The following is a 22,749-nucleotide window of genomic DNA, read 5'->3' on the forward strand; positions in this document are numbered from 1 at the left end:
TCTATAATTAATTGATGCGCAAAATAATTGCTACTATTCATGTCTCCCTGTGTCTAAAAATTTTCATATTTTCTATTTTTATTTCTTGTTTTTATCGATGAAAAAATAATGTATATATTATAATATAATGTATAAGAAGATACACACATATTTAGATAAGCACATAATAGTAGGAAAAGTTATTCTAAAAAATTGATTAAAATTATTTTAAAATTCGATGAAGTTTCATGCACACATTACTATCATGGAAAGATAATGCAGAATTATATTGAAAATAAGCAATATTAAATATATAATTATTAAAGATGTATTTCTTTTGAAAGATGTCTGAAACTTCATAAAGTCAAAAAACAAGATTGTATTGTTTTTATGACAAAACATTTCTTTATATCGCACCTTAACTACCGTCTCAAGTTTCTTCGGGTTAGCAACATTGTGGGCAGGTACTGAGAATCAAGCTCGGCATGATGCAGGTCATTTCCCGGTCAACGACCGCTCGTAGGGTTGCACCGGACAAAAACCTTCGTTCCCTTCGTAATCCAGACTGTGCCACAAAGTGGCTATCCCTACCAGACAGCAACATGAAAAGTTTTGTCCGTACTTATAGCTTCCCACACCGAGTGGATGGTGGTGGATGACCCCTATAGATTTACTTATAACTTAATATATTTCATTTTCTCACGTTAAAAGATTCTTATCCTATGCATATTTTCCGACTATCTTTCTTTATATGATTTTTATCTAAATTTTAAACTCAAAGTAGATTTATATAAATACATTAAAAATATTCAACTCGTTTAAGACTCTTCGGGAATATTTTTAATTGGCATATAATTCGATCGTAATTTTTCATAATTAAAATTATTTTTTAAGTCATATTTTAGCGAGATATTTTTAAAGGTATCTTATACGTGAAATTGAATTGCAGCATTAAAATATAGTTTCAAATTAGCAACATTGTGCGACACTAAAAATTCATGGTCAAAAATTTTTCCGGCACCAGTTAATTCCATTTATGACTTATACGGGGCGATTCTCTCTTAATGGAAACTTTTATAGTCAAGAATTTCCATGTTGCCTGAGAGTCTTGGTTGAGCCGGTTTTTTAAATCCAACGTCCAATTCTATGACAAGAAGATTGTTCTCCGGCAAAAAAAAAAACTGAAAAGAAAGTAGTTTTCAATGCAATCTACCGTATAAATCTTTCAAGCTACGTTCCCTATAATTATATAATTAAAGATGTTTCGATCCACCAATGGAATTCCACTCACAACATTGTTGTGATAGAAATTAATCTTGCTCCGAAATCATGATCATGTTATTTTTCCGGTTATTAAAAAGAAATTTTAAGTGAGATCAGCAAAATGATGTCAATTATTCATGCTTCAAAAAATCACCTCTTGTCGCAATTCATGGTTTCAATTCCGTGCCAAGAATAAGAGGCTTCGCAGATATGATCCGGCTATTAACGAAGCGAATCGAGAGAGGGGAAGGGAGAGAGAAGGAAATCTTAGCGGGACCTTGGGCCGAAATTACGTCGAAGAATGCAATCTCCTAACCTCGCGCAACTCTCGGGAAGAAACTACAATTCAATGTGCACACGGCAAGAAAGATTGCTCAGGGTGCGCTAATAAAACCGCCCGTAAAAATGCGAAGAAAATCATATATTCCACTTTATTTTCTTGATTTTTAATTGCATTATTACATTATTGCTGATATTAGCGTTTCTTTATATTTTTTTAAATATTTTTCGACTTATTATTATTATTATTATTACATTTATTATTATTATTAGACTTATTATTATTATTTTTAAATTAGTAATAATAAGTTGCTTGTCAATTTTAGCCACCATATATCGTAATTTAAATCGTTACATTCATCAAATTCTTAATATTTATTTCAATGAAAAAGAAAACATCCTCGAATTTTATCGAAAAAGGAAAAGAATTTTTTGCACAACAAACGGGTTAGTTACTATTTTATATATGTATTAATTTCTTAATTGCTCAATTAAAATTACGCGGAACGTTTATAAATGGAAAAATGGAAAATTTTGAAAGAAGCAAACTGTCTGTAATCACAGAAGATAATTATGTAAGTAAATGAATCAAGCTAGACACGTTATGCCGACAAGTTTGAGATAGAAGAAATAGAATTTTAATAAACTGAAATTCTAGTTGAATAAACGCGTATGCGTATGAATTAATTTTTTTCCATACAATAAAAATTTTACGTTTTGGCTCGAGACTGTTTCATATTAAGCCGATAAGAAAAAGCTTGATAACGAGGCCATACACGCGTCAGATTAAGTCTTATCGCGATGCTTATGTGAACATAATGAAGACCAGTAACCTCAATCGTCTAATCTTAAAACTGTATAATAAATAAACACACACACTGTCATTTTGTTCAATAATGCTTTATCCATAAAACGCGAGATTATCCGCGCTTACAAGAATCTGTGCTTAATTTTAATTATTTATTACGTAGAAAATTACGAGAAAAAAGACGTTTACCCCGCGATTATCGTAATTGCGAACATCTCGAGAAAGAAGTTTCATCGTAGAGGCCGTAAATCTCTCTTTCTTTCTCTCGTAACGACGAAAGTCATCAAACATCGCGTAAATGGCGAGGATCCCTGCGAACAACGCCGCAAGGCTCTCCTCCCTTTCGACAAACATGGTCGCGATTATGGTCGCCATTATGGTTGCGAGGAACAACACGAGGTCAACGTCCCTTTCGTAAACAGATCGCTTACGCTCAAGGCCGGCAGCGTAGTACGCGATTGCATACACTTAAAATTTTCGCATATGTTTCTGTGCACACATCGCAGAAGTTTGCCCGCAACGGTTTCTGGCCAGACAATTTTTCTCCTCTCGAGAGTTCAAGACGATTCGCGTGAATTTTGAATTATATACTTCAAATGTTAAGTACTGTAAAGCAGGTGTAAATATAAAAGTAACATAAAAGCTACTTGTGACATAATTTATTTTCGACCTAATATCAATTGAGATTCACAGTCGTGTATTCCATTTTATTAATGAAGATTAGTGGAGTTGAATTCAACTTTACTGCCTTAATTATAATTTTACTATGCCTGCGATATTCTATCAAATTTTCCACATAATAAGGATAAACGAGCGCCATAAAGACCTTCTTGACGTTGTGATTTTGCACCTGCTTATACAGCAAATAACATTCTGATTGCATGGTAAATAATGATCCTGTAATGATAACAAGAGAATTAATATTGCGACGCTTGCTAATTAATAGCGCATGACTGATTCTGAAAGGAACGTATTCGCGCATCTTTAAGCACGGAACGATTCGCGATTTACACGCGACTTTTCACGGGAGATGCTGCATCAGCGGCTTAACATCGAAAGCGACAATGCTGTGGCGATTGTAATATAAATGTCACGGTTTTATGCGCGTCGCACACGGGAGATCTTCGTGATAAACGGGCCGCATAAAGCGCAAGTCGTTAATGATAATCATTACTTGATTGCTCCCTCGCGGTCGTCAAGAAAGAGCTATTCGAGTTTAACCCCAAGGAACATCTGTGTGAGTGCGACTCACCAATTACAGAGTGCGTGTGAGCATTTATTGTTAATTGTACATCGAATCAATCTTATTTAGCTCTTTAATATTGCATGAATATATTTTTACAAAATTTTAACAAAGAAAGAATTTTTCACAATTTCATCTGTCAAAATGTGATTATGTGTACTCTTAAAAATTTAGAAAATAAAACTTTGGAGAAATTTAGAAAAAAAAATTTTATTATTTATTACATTTTATTTTTTCTTGTTCTCGAGAAAAAATAAAATGTAATAAAGGGTAATGCAACGTTTTCGCGCAAATAATAATAAATTGAGATAAAGCGTCGAAATTTTCTTATGATATTTTTGTTGCCAAATTCTATAATTTTTTTTTTAATATATGTGTGAAATTTTCTCTGTGTAAAATTTTTGTCCATTGTTTCTCAAACGAGACTCGCAATTGTACCGAGCGGTTATTCGTGTATTACGATTCCTAGAAAGTCCATCGCATTCAAATTGCATTCATCTCACCGGCAATAAATTTTTTTACAGCGAGAGCGACTGCATATCGTTAGAAGGCAGCCGCATGGGTACTTTATATTCATCGCGACAGACGGAAATACGGTATTATTAAAGTTATATTGCGTCGACAAAATAATGCCGGGTCGGTAAATAATTTCGAGGTGAAATGTTTTAATGACCGTGTCCGTGTAACCGGTCTTCCGCCGAGATCGCGCACAATCGGAATAGAAATCTGCGAATTATTGCTCCTTTCTTCATTAAAATCGCATTTGCCCAAGCGGACAAAATTCACTAACAATACATAGATTGTTGTATGCACTGAGAAAAAATTTGGTTGCATAAATTACAAATCTGGTACATTCAATTACTATGTCTGTTGAAAAATCGACGAATCAGAATTTCTCTAAGAATTATCAGAGTATGATTAATTTTATTCTGTTAAATTTACCAATTTTTCTTGGTAATGATACTAAATTAAAAAAAAAATGTTTAGTTAAAATACAACAAGAAGTTTTATAGATTCACCGAGAAAATATTAACTAAATTCTTATAGTAAAGTCTATTATAAATGTTCTACTTATAAAAAATCGAATCTTATCGTGATAAAAAATTCTGTTTGCTTCAACCAAAATGCCTTCTATCATATACGTCTTGTTGATACAATCAAATTTTTCAGATTTCAAATTAGAAATCAGATTTTTCTCATTGTGGAAGTTAGAAATTTAAGAACTTATCTATTTATTACTTGCAATCTAAGCCTTTTTTTACTAATAATTAAATAAATGTGCGCATGAAAATTACAATTTATGTGGATTATCGTATATAAGAGGATTTAAAATATATTCATTTACACACACAGAGAAAAATGTATACTGTATTCAAGTAAATATTATTTATTTTAAGTATATCATAAATTTGTATATCCGCAAATATATCACAAATTCACCACAAGCATTAAATTTAATTGAATATATTCTGAATTTTAGTAAGTGTATTTTAGTCAAGAATGTTAAATTAAAACAAAAATTTGGTTTGATTACTACTATTTTTCTTTGATACAATTTTACAATATTCTTGAAGAGAAAATAATTTCTTCTTTTGAGTACATGATAATGAGATTTTCTAACACTTGTGACGAGTATATTTTACGACTATTATCAAGAATTCTTTATTGAAGAAAACTATTACTTAAAAAAAGAAAAATAAACGGAGTAATCTTTCCTTGGCAGTAGAATGATATTTTTCTCTGTGCACACACATATGTAAATGAATGTTTTGAATCATCTTTTTTCGTAAAAACATACAAATACATCGCGTCGTCATACACCTTAAACACATGGCACGATGGTATCAGTCGCGCGATTTAGTCAGCGACAGAGGATTCCTTTCTTTCGCGCAGAGGTATCAATTCACAGTTTTTTCATCTTCGTTATCCGATATCTTCTCTCGTGGATCGCGCGGAGCATGTTGTTATCCTTCACTGCTGCCTTCTACGGTTCCTTTTATTGGCCGCTTATCTTCGTCCGATGATGAATCACCGCGGCCAAACAACGACATTGTTACGAGCGAGGGGAGGGAGAAAAAGAGAGGAAGAGCGCGGAAGATAGCGCGGAGAGGGGATCGCGGTGATGCTGCGTTTGTGCGTGTACGAGTCATGAAATGGCCGTCGTCATGTAACGAGAGATAGAGAAGGAAAGGAGGAAGGTTGGCGAAGAAGGTGGAAGAGGGAAGAGGGCAAAGAGAAAAAGAGAGAGAGAGGGAGAGGGAGAGAAAGAGACGCGCGATCATGGTGTTGACCGGGCTTTGAACCCTGGTTCCACTGGAGTACTACGTCGTAGTACGGAGCTCGTTCGGATTAGAGTCGGTCCCGTCTCTCTTCTCTTGGTTTACCGCACTATGAACCCTACGTCCTTCCTTACGTCTTTCCCCACGTCCTCTGTTTCGTGTACTGCATTCGTCAGAAATCTCTTCTCTTTGCCGTGCGCTTCTCTTTAAGACAATGAAGTCATGAATCAAGGAGGCAGAAATTTATTAAATTGATCAAATTATGAAATACATGTATTGTTTTATGCAATTAGAAAATATTTTTCGATCTAGCATTTTTTTTATTAGCAATATTCTATATTCTAGATAGTTGTCAACTTGTATTTTAATCGAAGCAATTTTACGTTACGTAAGAAAATTTACATATATTATTTCAAACATCAAATAACAGTTATATAACTGTTAGTTATAATTAAAGAGATATTATAAACGCCTATAAAATAATAATAACAGATATAATATAGTCTAACAAACACCAAGTAACATTTATAAAACTGTTGGTTGTAATTCCCCATTTAACAATATAATTACATGTACAACAATATGTTACATGTCATGTAACAGTTACATAACATGTAACAGTTATATTGTTGAGTGGGAAATTACAACTAACAATTATATAAATGTTACTTGGTGTCTGCTGGGTTATATTATGTGCGTGTTATTATTATTTTATTTTTAGGCGTTTATAATCTCTCTTTTCTTATGCAAAATCGATTTTTTAATATATTGATATATTCCTAGCATTTATATTTAAAGATGTTTTGTATGTACAATCCTAGTTAAAAGTAGAAAATCAATATTGACGAATATATTCATTTTTGGTGTATTTTGAGTATGAGAAATTGCATGAATATTACAATTTGATCTTACACTGACAATGAGAAAAATATCCGGTGAAAAGGTAACGAACGGATATTATATCGATTACTTTAATCGGAAAAAAGAAACCGGTCAGATATCCAATCAGAAAATATCGATCGATTGGATATCTGATCAGAAAGTTCAAAATTCGCAACTTTCCGATCAGATATCCGATTAAAGTGATCGGTATAATATCCATTCGTTACCTTTTCTTCGGAGATTTTTCTTAGTGTAGAGATGCATTTTTTAATATTTATTGCGTTTTTACTGAAATATTCCGAATTTTGTTAATCGAAATTATTAACTTTTGGCAGAGAATTTCGCCTTGTGACAGATACACGGCTAACTTCATTAAATTATATTTAATATCTTTTTAACCAGTTAATACTTGTATAATATTGTTTGACCAAATATTTCCTCTGTATCTAAACTTTTGCAAATTTTAAACAAATTCTGAATATTATTTCCATGTGTTTTTCTCATTTGAATCGACGTGGTTACACGTTTCCCATAAGAACACACGTTAATTCGGTGCAAATTAAAATCCTTATAACTTGTCAACGCCTTAGTGAATCGATTTAAAAATTGTACTGAAGATTCTAAACATATGTAAGGACATTCTGTACAATTTTCATTAAATTCTCAATATTTTGAAAATAGATACAAAACATCCTTAAATAAAACTACAGCAGATTCAGAGTATTTCGTGTACTCTCTCTCTTGCAAATTAATTCTAATATCATCTCAGGGAAAATACATTTGAATCATTCTTCGATAATTCTTCTGCAGCTTCCGACACGATCATTCGCTGGAAAAAAAAAAAAACATCTTAACTCGTCTTGATCTATTCTCTCACGAAGGAGGATAGATCACTCTCGCGGCGAGAGGAAAGAATCTCCCCTCTGCTCGACACTAATCTATCTGGTACATTGAACCTCTTCTTCCCGCGGGCGTCCGACGAAAGCGCAAAAAGCGCTTATCGCGCGGATCGGAACAACCACGCTCGTGGACGGGACTCGTCCGCCTGTTGGAACGATTTCTGCCGAGTCACGGGTGCATGTCGCCCGATGCACGCACCGCGATGCTCCTCCGCACGGCCATGTATGCGTGTTTCGCAGCGGTTCGCTCTTCTCCTCGGCCAGCTTCTCGTCTTGCGCATCCACGAAGAGAGACAGGGAGAAAGAAAGAGAGAGAGAGAGAGAGAGAGAGAGAGAGAGAGAGAGAGAGAGAAGAGAGAAGAGAGAAAGAGAGAGCGCTACCGCAGGCAACTACCGCTCTTCTGTTCTTACCTTGAAGAGGCCGACAGTAGGGGATGGGATGCATCTCCTGTGGGCATGACTGGGGAGATGGGGGTGCGCGGGGGGGTTGTATATACGGACGGGCGGGCAGGGAAGGTGGAGGACCGTTGCACTGACCGGGCTTTGAACCCGCTATGTAGTAAACAACAGGTACGTTGCACCCGTACCGCAATTTGTAAGAGCCCGGGAGGGCGTGAGGAAGATTCTGCCCTCTCTCTTTCTTTCTCTCTCTCTCTCTTTCTTTTGGGAAGTCGCTGAAAATAATGCCGAAAACAACTTGGAATAACGGCCCGCGAGACTCCTCCTCCCTCCTCCGCTCTTAAGTTTCTCCTGCCCGATTCGAGCAAATTGTAAATGGGCCCAGATTAGCTGGCATGGTTCCTGGGCGCGAGAATCGGAACCAATATCGCGGAACAGTTTACTCAGAAGTTTACTCGGCTTTTCTGATTCTGGGTCAAATTCTATGCGTTGGGTAAACGTAGAGATTTGTTTACTGAATTAATTCTTAAACTTGATGTTTATCAGTTTGTGTGTACCCATGCACATATGCACATTAGCTTAAATGCGTTTGTATATTTGCTTCATTGATATTCACAAGTAAATGAAAAGATATTTGTCATCTTGAAAAAGTATCTTATAGGCGATTTATCCGATTCTTCTCTAAAATATATACTTGTATGTGTTTTGGAATTCAATTTCGATACATTCTGTTAACATACTTTTTCTACTCGTTTATCAGAAAGCAGATTATCGATCTTAAAAACGGGGCCAAACAGTATCTATATAAGTGCGATGACTTCCTTTGCTAGGTTGCCAAATTTGGATGATTCGTGGGATAATAATAGAATATGTTCTGTATAATATAATATATTTTGATGTAAAATTTTTTAAAATTTATATAATACACATACATTTCACAATACTAAACTACAATACTAAATATATCTATTTCTTATCCTCTATTGATTCATCCTCTATTCCTTTTTCACATTTAAACGAGAGTCCTCTCTGCAAATGTATGAAACTATATAGTTCGCGAGAAGACTAACGATATTACATGTGCTAAACTATGCGGAAACTCTGTCGGTCGTTTTATCCTTATAACGCATCGACAGTGATTTTCGATGATTAATAAAAAATTCCTAGTTGAAAGGAATCACACGCAAATGATCTGAGATTTTAATAATTAAATATTTTTTTAATTGTATTCAAATTATTTTTAATCGACATAAAATTATCGAATATCACAAGGAGAAGAGAGCTGTCAGTTACCGACATACTTAGTTTTCTCATTCACCACTGTGAGCGCAAATGTTCCTAAACAGTTTTATTTGCAGATAAAAAATTGTTGAACCAATACAGATTCGAATAAAAATAAAACATTTTTCTGTTGCTAAAAAATTAAGGGTTGAGTTTGGAAAGAATGCGATATTTGTAATTCATCAAAATCTATTTTATAAAAATCAAGTCTAAATATGTAAAATGGATCTAAACAAATTTATCACGATTTCTTTTCTTAGTCTCGTGAAATGCCAACTCGTTTGTATTTTTATAATTTTCTACCTTTCTAAAATTATTATCAGCCTATTAATCCGCGGTATATCTAAATACGCATCATCCTGCTTCTCACAGAATATTACAGAATTACCACGTTTTAAAGCCACAGGAAGATCCAAATTACCAGTCAAGGTTCTTTCGACGTCTCTCTAGAAGTCCTTAGCAACAGTCGGATCGACAGTTGTATCAGCCATGCAGGATATTTATGTTGCGATCCAAAATTGCAGTAAACGATCATTTTAGAATCGTCAGGCAATTTCGGGACGCGATTTTATTACCGCGTTTTTTGGAGGTTTATATTTATTTCGGTATTAATTTCCTTTAATCACATGCGCTGGATGTTCCGCACAATAAACCGGAAATCTCATGCAGTACCGCGTTTACCGAGGATGCAGTTCGCTTCGGTGTGATGAGCGCTCCCCCCCTTACGACGAATTTAATATTCCTACATTTTATTGCGAGCACGCGTGAGTCACTGCACGTAATAATGAGGCATTACCGCGGCGATAAGTAAAAAGAATCGCTCTGTCTAACCGCTCATTTATTCCCCGCGACGGGAAATGCAGCCGAGTGCACGCTGCAATTTCCGTGCACTTTCACGAATGTCCACTGTCGAGTCAGTTGTCAGTTCACGCATCAATCCCCGCGATTAAGGTTCGGTAACGGAATGACTTTATTTTCGCTCAAAATCAAATATTTTTATTAATCGTGAATTTAATAAAATATGCACCGAAAGTTAAAAATAATAAAAATAATATATAATCATAAAATAATATATAAAATAATATAAAATAATATAGAAAAATAATATAAAATAATATATAAAAATAATAGTATTGTTTCTATTAAAGCTTTTATATAACAAAGTATATAACATTTTTCGGCGAATGACTGTACTCTCATTGAGAGAAAGCAGATTCAAGGGATCTGTCTGATTCATTCAAAAATTAGTGGCGACATGTGAGCGTATCGTCTAAAAATATTACCGGTGGGCCGAGGTGCGCCTAGCAACAGAGGCTGCATAGAAGCATAACTACAGTGAACGCGCGTGTTTCTACGTCGTACCGCAACGAGGACACGGGACGTGAAAAAAAGAAGCCGCGGAGATATAGACATCGCGATCCATGTGGTATCCTCGACTATGATTTCTACAAGTAATCGTCTTATTATTTCTCCGACTATCGTTTAAACTTCATAACATGAATGATATTGAAATATAGAAATATATATTGAAATATATATTTAATTTTATTAGAAAAATTTCCTTCAGAAATTTAAGCCTTTTTCAGATTTTATTATAAAATTGTCTAATTTATAAATTACTAAATATTTAATGAAAATTTAAATTAGCTTAAACTAGCACATTGGATTCTTGTAAAAATCAATTAATTTATTATTACAATATATTATTGTCGACTCTAGCATTATGTAATACGATATTGCATAACGTTGTGCTGTTGCTGAAATTTTAAGAAAACCGCATAATTATAAAATTGTAAAAAAAAAAAAAATAATGAACTGCCAATTGAGATGCAAATTGATCGCCCAATTAGGATCGCGCACGTTGAAATTGTGGATATTTCGTATGCAACGTATCGATACTTTTCGCACCAATGACCTCCAGTCAGTTTGTGTTAATTTACTTGCAAATTTGGTAGCTGCATTTTTACCTTGCACTTTATGACGTTCGTACGTGCCGTTTTAAACGTCAACAGGCAGCCTTCTCGCAAACAAAACGTTCGAACTTGCTAATTGCATTCGCGACGCAACTGCAATATATCATCATAATTGATGTAAGCGATAGTTTTTATTGTTTGATTACAATTATATTCAAACACTTAACATTGACGTATGTAAAATATTATTTGAACACGTTTAAATCATCTATTGCGTGCATTATATATTTATAATTAATCTTAAAAATAAAGGATAAATTACATTTTGAAATTTGTGCATTTGAATATGCATCTTCAGTAAAATACTAATAATTTTTTAGATAACGAATTTAGAGGTAAAAAAAAAATAAATTTTTAGAATTCAGCTTTTATGTTATTCTCATAAAATATATTTAACGCGTGCGCGTATTTACTTGTCATCTATCGTTATTAATATCTTCGGAGATATTTAGTTTTTTTTTAATATTTGGCGTATTTCCTTTTATCTTTGTAAGATTTTTTTTGTTAGCATCTTCGGAAAAAAATATATCGCGTTAACGCATATTCTATATTTTTTCTTTAGATTAATATGATACGATGTACATTGGCATTGTTAGTCAGGTTCTCCTTGTCAGACGAATTCGACCGTTACAACCGCAAAATTGATCCCTGGGCAGCGACTGAACGAAGGTGAAACAAAATCACTTACCAGCGAAGCTTCGCAAGCACCTGTCCTGAATTATCGGGAACAAGCTCTTTTAGTGCATCTCTGGTCGCGCAGCTGCACTTGTCATGATTTTCCTTAATCGTCCGATTTGCAAGGTTTTTATGGTAAAGGAACAGAAACCTGTCAAACCATTAACTCTCTAGATTTCTCGTTGCACACAAATCAAAAGACTTTTTTTTGTGAATCTTTACAAATAATGCAAGAAAGAAAGTAATGCAAAAAACGTGATACGAAAAAGTATTCATATTCAGGTATTTTAATTCGTAATAAGATGATAGAGTTCTGACAAAAAGATGCGACATTTTAATGGAAGTATTTTTAAACAGAGCTTGAAATAAAAACTAACATTTCGACTGTAAAAATGGTATTAATTAAAAGTTATTTGGATGTGTAAAAGATAAAAGGATTTGAGAAGAGAAAAAATCAACTTTATAGATAGATCTTTTTTTAATAAACAATTGGAGAGACAATTTACTTATGTTAGTTAGTTAGTTTTTTAGACTCTCTTATAGTTACAATTTTTATATAATTATACATTATATATATTTATATATATCTTTATATAATATTGTCGTTACACATATATCATTTTATATCGCGGAGTATCGACTGAATATGAGGCATGATTCACTGGGTATTCTTTCTCTTTTTCTACTCTCTCTCTCTCTCTCTTCTCATTTCATTCTTCAGTCTCTGCAAGACTCATACATACAACACACGCACACAACAAACACACATATTCACAAAGTACCACGAATCATCGATTCTCTTATCCGTGAATTCTAATTTTTATACTTTATAACGTGACATTTTTCAAATGTCCTGTCACAACTCCTTGTTCTATCGCATATACATATATATTTAATTATCATAGATAAGAAGTACATGCTAAGTTATGTTTACTGAGATCATACTAATACATCACAGGGTTACATAGACGTAAGATTTTTCTCTCTTTATTGTTTTTTTCCGAGTTTTCTTTGACGGTAGGCACCAAGCAGCGTCGCGAGTTTCTCAGATCTTACGAGATTCCAAGATTGTCAGGTCTCTTTTCTGTTTTTTAATCCGACGATGGCATCTTTAGACATAAAAGATCTTTCATTTTTTTATTTTAATATGTCACCGAAAATGACATTGTTCGCTAAAATTAAAATGATCACGCTTAGTAAGAAAAACTGGTTATTTTATTGTCATTTTTTTTTCGCGAAATGGAACATATCAATATGTTACACATATTCCAGGGTACCATTGTCAAATTAAATTCACTTGTCTTTTTTTGACGATTGCTGCATGTATGTCGATCGAAATCGCGAAGTGCCACGAATGTATAATCAATGATAATTTAATTATTCAATGATTATTCAATTTTCGACTGTTATATGAATTTTGTGAAATTCTGAACATTTTTTTTTTCCCCGTACAGAGGGAAATAAATATTGCGATCAATATATATATCTTTAAATTTTTGATTTATGAAGAGAGAAGGAGAGAGGGAGGAAAGAGAGGAGAGAGAGAGAGATTTATATTTTTAACTCTTTCTCCCACATTTTCGATATTATGATATGGACTTTGAAAAAATACATAGCTTGTAACCACCAGTCGTATTTTTGGGCTATAATCTCAAAAAGGAAATGGCGAGCGGGAAAATATCAGGAGGAGCAAAATAGTGGGGTATTTTATGAGGACCGCTTTAATGGGATATTGATAAACAAAAAAGTCGTGTATGATAAACAGCTACCATTATAAAAATCAGTTAAGAATATATATAGCTAATATTACGTTTTATAAATTCGTTGGCGTTGAACGAAGTAAACGTTCACTTTACAATATGCAATTTTTTAATTATGAAACGCTTAATTCGCTCAATCTCAATATAAAACAAGAAAATTTTCTTCGCAATTATTCACAACAAAAATGAAATCTGCAATTTATTAACCTTTTGTTGGACACTTAAAATTTGATTTTCCGATATTAACACTTTTTTCTTTTTAATTTATATATATCATACTATATATTCTATAAAATATTATATATTACCATGTATATAATATGATAATATATATGAGAGATTTTTTATTTATGATTTTATATTTATATATCGTTATATATAATGATATGGCCAACAAAAAATTAATATTTACGGTTAATTTAACATTTTTGTCAGAATATTATGAGGGTCTTCGAGTACCTTTTTAAGATTAGAGAAAGTTAAATGTTTAAAAAAAAATCTTCCTATTGGTTTTATATTTATCAAAAATGGAAGTGTTCAAAATTATAAGTTTTCATATAAATTGTTACATTTATTTAAACTAATATTGAAATGTAGAAAATAATAAAACTGAAAAATTGTCTGAATAAATTTCCGAGAATATATCGCAGCAAAAAATCAAGCAATTTAATTTGATAGAATCATGTAAAAATATTAAATATTTTTATGTCGAAATTGTAATTCGTAAGATAAAAAGATTGCTGATAAAAAATATAACTAAGGAAGAGTTCTTCTTTTAAAAGCTGCGACTTTATGACGATTATATCTCTCGCATTAATTTGTCATAAATAAACGCGATGTAGGACAAAGAAGGGATTGGGAGAGGATGATGGATCTTTTTTTCAACAGGTAGAGAAGAAAAAAAATCGTAGGATGATTTGGCATCGGCTGTACTTTCTTAAAGTCGTACAGGAGATCAATGCTTAAACTTGGGTAACGAACTACAGCTAAATCATGTTTTCTCTTCTTTCTTAAAACTGGTCACATTCTGATACTTTCCGGAGTCGCAACCACTCTTTTGAGCTTCTCCTCATATTTTCGCCAAACCATATATCCAAGTCGAGAAAATTCAAAACAAGTGCTTGTGAATCTTTAATTTGGAAATTGCAAGTTGCTTCGATATTGCACGCATTTCAAGAATGTAGTATCGAAATTGGCGCAATATCTATCGCAAAGATCTGCTTCCTAATAAGATTCTAAAATCTCCTCAGTTATTCAGCAAAGGAAAATCCGTCGTTGAATACTTGAGGAAATTGATACGCAGTCACGAGTCCCAAAAATCCATGGACCAGCTTAAATATCCGATTCTTTCGATCCAATGAATACGCGCGATATCTCTCTCTTATATCTTAGAAGCTAATAAACTAACTCCTATGAATAATCTAAACTATATTTCGTAGTGCTTCTCTCTTTCTTACAGTATTTTTTTGTGTGTAACGACATTGCTTAAAGATTTTTCTATGAATGTCTCAAGAAACAAACGTATATATTACATTAATTAATTTGGACACAAATCATTACTCTATATCTACAATCTAATTTTCATATTCTTAACATTACTTATATTCTTATCCTAATACAAAAAAAAGATATGACATGTTCCATAAAAAAATAGCGACGAGAGAGAGCTATTTAGGTCTCTCTCTTCTTCCATCAAGCGCGTCCTCTCTCTTTTTCGCTTTTCTTCTATTTATTTAATTCTGTTTTTCTCGTCTCGCGTCTATCTTCGCTGTTACTATTGTTTCCGTAATTCTCGCGATATTACAAAGCAGTGAATTACAGAAAAGGATGTACATACGTGATGAAAAATGATGTTGTTTCTTAGCTTTTTTTGTTCATTTTTTTTTTCCTTGTTAATTCATCTATCTCTCGATCTGTTTCGTCTGCACTCATGGTAGATAAAACTATACGAATGGCACAGCCAACGCAAACCTCGCGCCTCCTGCCGGAGTTCCCCTTTCTCCGTTATTCCTTTCGGCGATGCTGTTTCCCGCTTCTGGTATTGTCTCACGTCGCGCACGAACGAAATGGAAGAAGACGCCAAGGCTTGAACAAGAAAGCTGAAGGTTTTAGCTGCGTATCTGACCCGCGTTACGGGCAATCTTCTCCGGCGACTCTATCATACTCTTTGTGGTGCCGTTCAAGCCGCGCTTACGCGTCTTCATAAAGTCTGGAACAGATAATGGAAAAAGCATATTTTTATATAAACCGATGCGAGTACGACGAAAGAATATATATAATCGAAAATGAAATATTTATTCGCTAATTGAAATATTTAGTCGTTTTTTAGTAATGTTGAATTTTAAGACAATCGAAAATTTCTTATACATTTTTATTAAGTATAAAAAAATTTTTCTCCCTTCATTTGAAGATATTTCAATTGCATAATAAACGTATAAAAAGATAATTTATATCTTATAGATTTTACAATAATTTTGCAGTTAGGCTAATCCTATCAGGAAATGCTAATACAATTGAAACATAAATATTATTAATTATTATATATAAACATTTTTTATATTTTTATTTGTACTCCATTTGAAAATGAGATAGAGTATCTTAAAAGGCATCTGGTGAATAACGCGAGCAATTCACGGCTTATCTTCGACTTTGATTTCTTATATGTAATCGCATGCAATGCCAGACTTGACCTTATGCACAATCCGGCTTGCTAACGACCGTATGTGCATGCGAAATCTTTCTTCTGATAACCTTGAGAATATAATATCGACGCACCGCGTCGCTAATTATATCAGTGAAAGATAAGAGCGTGAGATCAGGATTTTATATTGTTTTTGTTAATCGTTTTACGCAGTTCTAACTTCTAGAGATATATTTTTAGTTGTTTGCCATGAAATAAATATTAAATTATTCTTTGATGAAATATCATAACGAATATTCAAGAGATAGAACCGCTTGAATGATGTGAATTAAATTTTAATCGTGTATAAAATTCTAAATTTTTTATATAGTGTTTTGTATTAGATGATTTAGTTTGAAGTTTCGGTATTAAAATCTTCGAAGATCAAAATTTCGAAGCTTCGAAGATTACATTTTATCGCGATATATGTACATTTATAAAATTATATGATAAAATCTGGATAAAATGTTGTAAAATTATGTTGCTAAATTGAAAAATATTTCTAAAAATTGATTTTTAATAATTTTTTAATAATTTATTTTTTAAATAATTTTTTGTGTATATATATTAATTAATTCACTTCTATTTATAATATTTTCAACATTTTTTCAACATTTCTTACATGAATTTGCAACAATATATTTTTCAAAGCTTCGATCTTCAAAGTAACAGCCCTTTTTTGTATATGAAAATTTACATAGTACAATATATATGAGTCATACTTGTGATCAAATTTGAATAAAATTAATAAAAATAATAAAAATATGATTATGTCGAAGCGAATTCGTTGATCATGACTCATAAATCGATATGCTAATACAATATGCCCCAAAGATACAGACACCCCCTCAGACCCCTTTGGGATAGCATTTGGCAAACTTTCCACAATAAAATTAGGTGCATCTGTCCAGTTATCTATTCGAACCCTTGTGCTTTTGTAGAGTCGTCTGCTAAGTCATGTGACGAAAATCACACGATACCTAACTCTCACCCTTTCAAAATATTTTTCTTTATTACGAAATTATTCGATTATTATATAAATTTATTACAATTATTTTATTTACAGAATTTCTTGATTACTCTCGTATTCGCGAAAAATATATTTATATTCACAAATATCGCATCTTTCTTAAAATAAAAATTCAGAAAATCATACATTTTTAAATCAATAGTTTAGAATACATCGTGAATTTTTTAAATTTGAAAATTGCGGAAAGAAATAAAATTGAACGCATGTAGAATTTAATAATTATTATTTCCCGATTATTTCCTCTCTAATTTAAATACCTACGAGACGAGATATGCGGGCCCTAAACCCTGATTTTAAATGCCGACCCTCGCAACGATCTGTCCGCCGCTCCTGGGGTTCATAGTAGTCAGGGGCACGCGATTGCGTGCACAGCTGATGCCCCCCACGCGTGCAAACACTCGACGTACACGCGTCACGCGGGATACAAAAGGTCTGGAAAGGGAGGCGCGTGGGGATTGTGAGAGAGGAAAAGCATGGGGGTGCACTCGGGGCCAGCAACCCCATATGGATTTCAACAGCTGACCGCGCGGCTCATTAATAAAGTACGTTAGAAATATCGTTCGGCGCCCCCATAAATGTATCCGTAAAGCAAAATACGTTACGAACTCGTTACTACCCCCGCGAAGGAAGGAATTGCGTAGATAGGACACCCAATCGGTTTCTCACCCATTTTACACATATGTACGGGATGTTCCGGAAGTTGCAACTTCCTCTCAATAGGAAACAAAGCTATCTTTTGGAAAGAAAAAAAAAAAAAAAGAATCAAGATACTCATGTATAGAAAAGAAAATCTATTAAACATTATTAAATATCAGATTCCAATAAAAATTGAGGAAAAGTTAGTAGAATAAAGTGAATGTAAATCAATGGACATTTTTTCGACTCGCGATAAATTGTACAGCTTTTTGTGTCGCTTTTCGCAATGCGGCAAAAATATAAACAAAACGCCGCATGTTGTGGCACGACGTGAAATGTTTACACGCATATATGCATGCACGACACATGACGAGTCACATCCAGAAATAGTCGCGTCGCGTGGGTGGTGTGCACGGCCGAATAATAAATAGGAGAAAAAAAAGAGAATTAGACTTTGAGATTTATAGCATCTACAAGTTGACTGTGTTGTAACATAAACGTGCATAGAAAATGCATAGAAATCGAAACTTTGTTAGAATATTTGAAACCATGAGAAAACGCTCGTTAATTTCAATCTTTTTGATAAAAATTTTTATATTTTTTTATATTTTTAATTTTAATAAAAAAAGTGATATTTAATGTAAAGAGATATTTATAAAATATAACTTAACTTAACTTTGATATTTTTAGAATTTCGAATATTGCAGTTTTACGTATGATAAATGATTCAAAGTTTACAGTTGCATATCTGTTTTTTTTCTTTTATAAAATTGCCGACATCGCTTATCTCTCAATCGCATTATATCACTCAATTATATATTGACTCAATCTCTTCTCATCTTGGCACAATCGATTAATCGTTATCAAACAAATTTCCAGACAAAGAATGTCGATTAAGCTCGAATTTAGCATTGCAAATCGTTCACGATACACATCGCTCGTACGTAAATATATAAAGTAGTGCCAACAGTGATAATTTTGCGTACAAGAGTGATAACACGTTTATGAGTAAATTGTATATGCAATTATGATTAGCGATACCGTTTTTTCCGCTTTAGGCTTTAGACTTCTTTGCAAATATTATTGCAAGTGCATCGTTGTGCTATGGATAAATAATAATAAAGCATTTGTTTTAAAGATAGAACATACAAGTCAAAATTTAGTTGGTTTACTTCAAAGTTAAAATCTTTATTGAAAGAATTGAAACCTTGACCCTAAGCATATTGCATGAATTTACGCACACATATACGAAGGTTTTTGTCCATCTCGCATAAGTTTGTTGCATTATCTCAAAAGCTTGCGCCACTGTTGTCGTAAACAACTGTTGTAATGCAATATTATTTTGATTGTGTCATCATTTACAACGCAGACAAGCGATTTTGCTTATCTGTAGAGGAAAAAAGAGGAATATATTTATTGCCAATGTCTTTCTTTTTAACGATATCATACGCGATAATGCAGTTTCGATACCTCGCAGAGTTCATCGATAGAATCTCTTGTTGACACATGTCATCGAAAAAGGCAAAAATAATTGTGCACTTATACAAAACATAAAAAATGATGTATACTACAGGAAGTAAATAATAGAAAAAAAATGGGAGCTAATTCAAGTAGATACTTTAGCTGATTACCTCTAGAATATATGGCAATGATATTCAACATAATGAAATAATTATGAAATAATTATGAAATAATAATAATGAAATAATTATAAAAGAGATTTCTAAATCAATTACTATAATATACTAACTCTACTTTATTGCTCGTACATTTGCATCAAGTTTACATATTTTGAGCATTATCCGTAGCCAGCAGAAAATAGCATTGATAAATTTTAAAATATATGGGTGATACGCGCAATTTGTCAATTATCAGGTGCTGATGTAATTATACACCAATTACGGCAATCTTACGACAGAACGAATTGGATTGACCTAGGCTATGCGCTTCCTGTATAAATATACCGAGTAAATTAATCGCGATAAATCCTCTTGAAAATTCCTCCGTAATCTTTCGGCGCGGAATCATTTCCGCAATTCGTGGAATCCGTGTAACAAGTACGACGCAAAATCATGACGTTTCGTGAGCCGAAAGCAGTAATTCGCAGTTTCCGGGATCTATTTCCCGGAAAGAAACTTGCAACGATAAGATATAACTCTTGCATTGATCGTGTCCCTATTATTGTCCCCGTTAGACTCGAAAATTATTTCTATAAAATAAATACAATTTAATATATAAGATAATGATATAAGTAAATATAATAATTCGCGGAATTAAATTAATAAAGGAATCAATTTTCTCTCTCTTTCTTTTCGTCTCTCCCCCCCCCCTCTCTGTCACATATATTTCATTCAACACATTCGACTCCAATGAATCGATGATCAGATATAGATAACAGAGACAATCGGATATTGGACTCGCGCGAGCGAGGACCCGGAGCGAGACAATCACTTCCCGCCGAATCGCCTTTGTCAAATACATTCCTTCGTGCATATGCAATGCAGGTGTAAACAAAACTTTATCTGTACCTGTATCTCGTGCCTCCGCGGCGGCAGATACGCGCTGATGAGTTACGAGTAGATTAGAGAGGCGTTAAAGACCGAGATACACGCCGTGCAATCGAGCGGAACGGACGCGTCGCGTTTCGCCGTGAACTCGCCGACACGCGATATTTCACGGCGAAATAATCGGCGAGAGGCGACCAATCGGGCGGCTCGTCGACGATAACCGGCAGCCGCCGTTAATTTCGCGGCGTTATTTTTACGCGAACGCGTGCGCGCGATCAAACAATCGGAAAACAAACATCGCCCGTTGAATTTATATAATCGACAGAAATCCATCCCCACCGAAGACGCGAAGATACTCGCTTCGCGAGTAAGCCGTAAATAATTTTTATCGCTAGTTTGGCGCGATACCACGACTCTTCTTTTTTTTTCCACGAGAATGTTTGAGATGAAAGCGCCGAATGAGAGCGTACACGGAGAAAAATGTATACTGTATTCGCGTAAATATTATTTATTTTAAGTATATCATAAGTTTATATACACAGAAAAAAAAGAAGTGTCAAATCAAAACTTATATACTTAAATTAACGCGTTCATCGTTCGCAACAATTTATAATCTTCTTCGAAGAATTTAATAATTTTCAATTTCAACAATATTACAGTCTTATTTTAATTTTATAATTGCCATCTTTCTGTCTGTCTGAAAATTCTAATCTTTGATTTAAAAATGTTATTTTCTATCTAACATTGTTTCTTTTCCATTCAAGAAAATTAAATCGTAAGAATATATTTTTCTCGATTAGAACTATATAAAATGGCTTCGTTCAAGTAAGCAATTATTCAAGCAATTATATTTTTCTTTAATTAACGCAATATAATCTCATTTCAAGAATGTCCTTTTTTTCTGTGTATCCGCAAAAATATCACAAGTTTACCACAAGCATTAAATTTAATTGAATATATTCTGAATTTTAGTAAGTGCAGTATTTCAGTCAAGAATATTAAACTAAAACAAAAATTTGGTTTGATTACTACTATTTTTTTTTTATACGACTTTACAATATTTTTGAAGAGAGAATAAATTCTTTTTTCGAGTACATGATAATGAGATTTTCTAACGCTTGTGAGTATTATTTTAAGACTATTATCAAGAATATATTCTTTGTCGAAGAAAACTATAACTTAAAAAAAGAAAAATAAATCAAGTAATCGCTTTTCTTGGCAGGGTGATATCGGCAGAATGGTATTTTTCTCCGTGTAATGAAAAATTACTCGCAGATTGTCGGAAGAAGACATTAAAAACTCCGCCTTGGGAAACAAATACGCGGACTTACCGGTGATCGTGGATTGCTTCCTCGCGACCGAGGGTAGAACGGGGGTGGTCGGCTCCGCCGCGCACCTCTTTCTCTTGGCGATCGCGTCGACGAGAGGATCGGGCGCCGTGGCCTCGCCGATCTCGGGCACCCTGGGCTCCTGGGGCGGCGTCCTCTCGGCCGTCGACGCGGCGCACGTCGGAGTCTCCGTCTGCTCGACGATCCTCGTCGTCGGCATCGTCGTCGGCATCGTCGTCGTCGTCGTCGCGACCACCGTCGTCGGCGACGCCGTCGTCGACGCGTCGTCGGCGCGCGGCACCTTCCGCGGCGTCCCGGGCGCGTGTTTCCTCAGGTAGGGCATCCCGCGGAGGGCGTAGGGCTCGGGGACGACGTCGCGCTCCGTCACCTTCTCCCACTCGTAGCGCGAGTTCTTCCGCGGTATCCCGAGCTTGAACTCGAAGCCCCATCGTTCGGCGTCGAGGAGCGATTGGGCGCGCAGCTCGCGCTCGGCGAGGGCGCGGGCGGCCGCGTGGTCCACCGGCCCGAAGAGATCGCGTCGCACGCGGGCGAGCGCGGCCCTGCTCGGCGGCGCTCGTCCTCCTCCACCGCCGCCGCCGCCGCCGCCGCCTAGATTCCTGCTTATTTCCGTCATCATCACCGGGTTCAGCACTCGTGCGCTCATATTTCGTCGCGCAACGGCAAACGCTCGCGCGCCGTTTCTCTCTCTCTCTCTCTTCCTACGCCCCCGCGCGCGCGGACAACAAATAACACCAAGACCCGGACGAGAACGCACTTGTAACACACACTGTCTCTTGCGCCTTTTGTCCGTCTCTCAGCGCGCTAGATCGGTTCTTCTAGCGATGGCC

General features: G+C 34.6%; 2 protein-coding genes across 2 annotated transcripts in view; one reads left to right on the forward strand and one right to left on the reverse strand.

Annotated features, from left to right (window-relative positions):
• Positions 1–22,749, forward strand: part of LOC105258547 (homeodomain-interacting protein kinase 2) — a 120,056-nt gene that overhangs the window by 5,003 nt on the left and 92,304 nt on the right. The gene's annotated exons all lie outside the window — the stretch shown is intronic.
• On the reverse strand, positions 14,634–22,611 carry LOC105258586. The gene is made up of 2 exons (XM_020029773.2): positions 21,905–22,611; positions 14,634–15,929 (listed from the first exon to the last, which is right to left on the reverse strand). Exons 1-2 carry the CDS (start codon positions 22,563–22,565, stop codon positions 15,829–15,831), a joined length of 762 nt encoding a protein of 253 aa, XP_019885332.2. The 5' UTR covers positions 22,566–22,611; the 3' UTR covers positions 14,634–15,828.

Source organism: Camponotus floridanus, unplaced genomic scaffold (assembly GCF_003227725.1).
Source record: "Camponotus floridanus strain SB8 unplaced genomic scaffold, Cflo_v7.5 scaffold68, whole genome shotgun sequence".
NCBI lineage: Eukaryota > Metazoa > Arthropoda > Insecta > Hymenoptera > Formicidae > Camponotus > Camponotus floridanus.

Coding starts and splice junctions, on each gene's coding strand:
- LOC105258586 (XM_020029773.2), bottom strand. CDS start 22,565: ATGAGCGCACGAGTGCTGAACCCGGTGATGATGACGGAAATAAGCAGG. Junction 15,930..21,904: donor GAAGCAATCCACGATCACCG/GTAAGTCCGCGT, acceptor TATCTGTTCCAG/ACTTTATGAAGACGCGTAAG.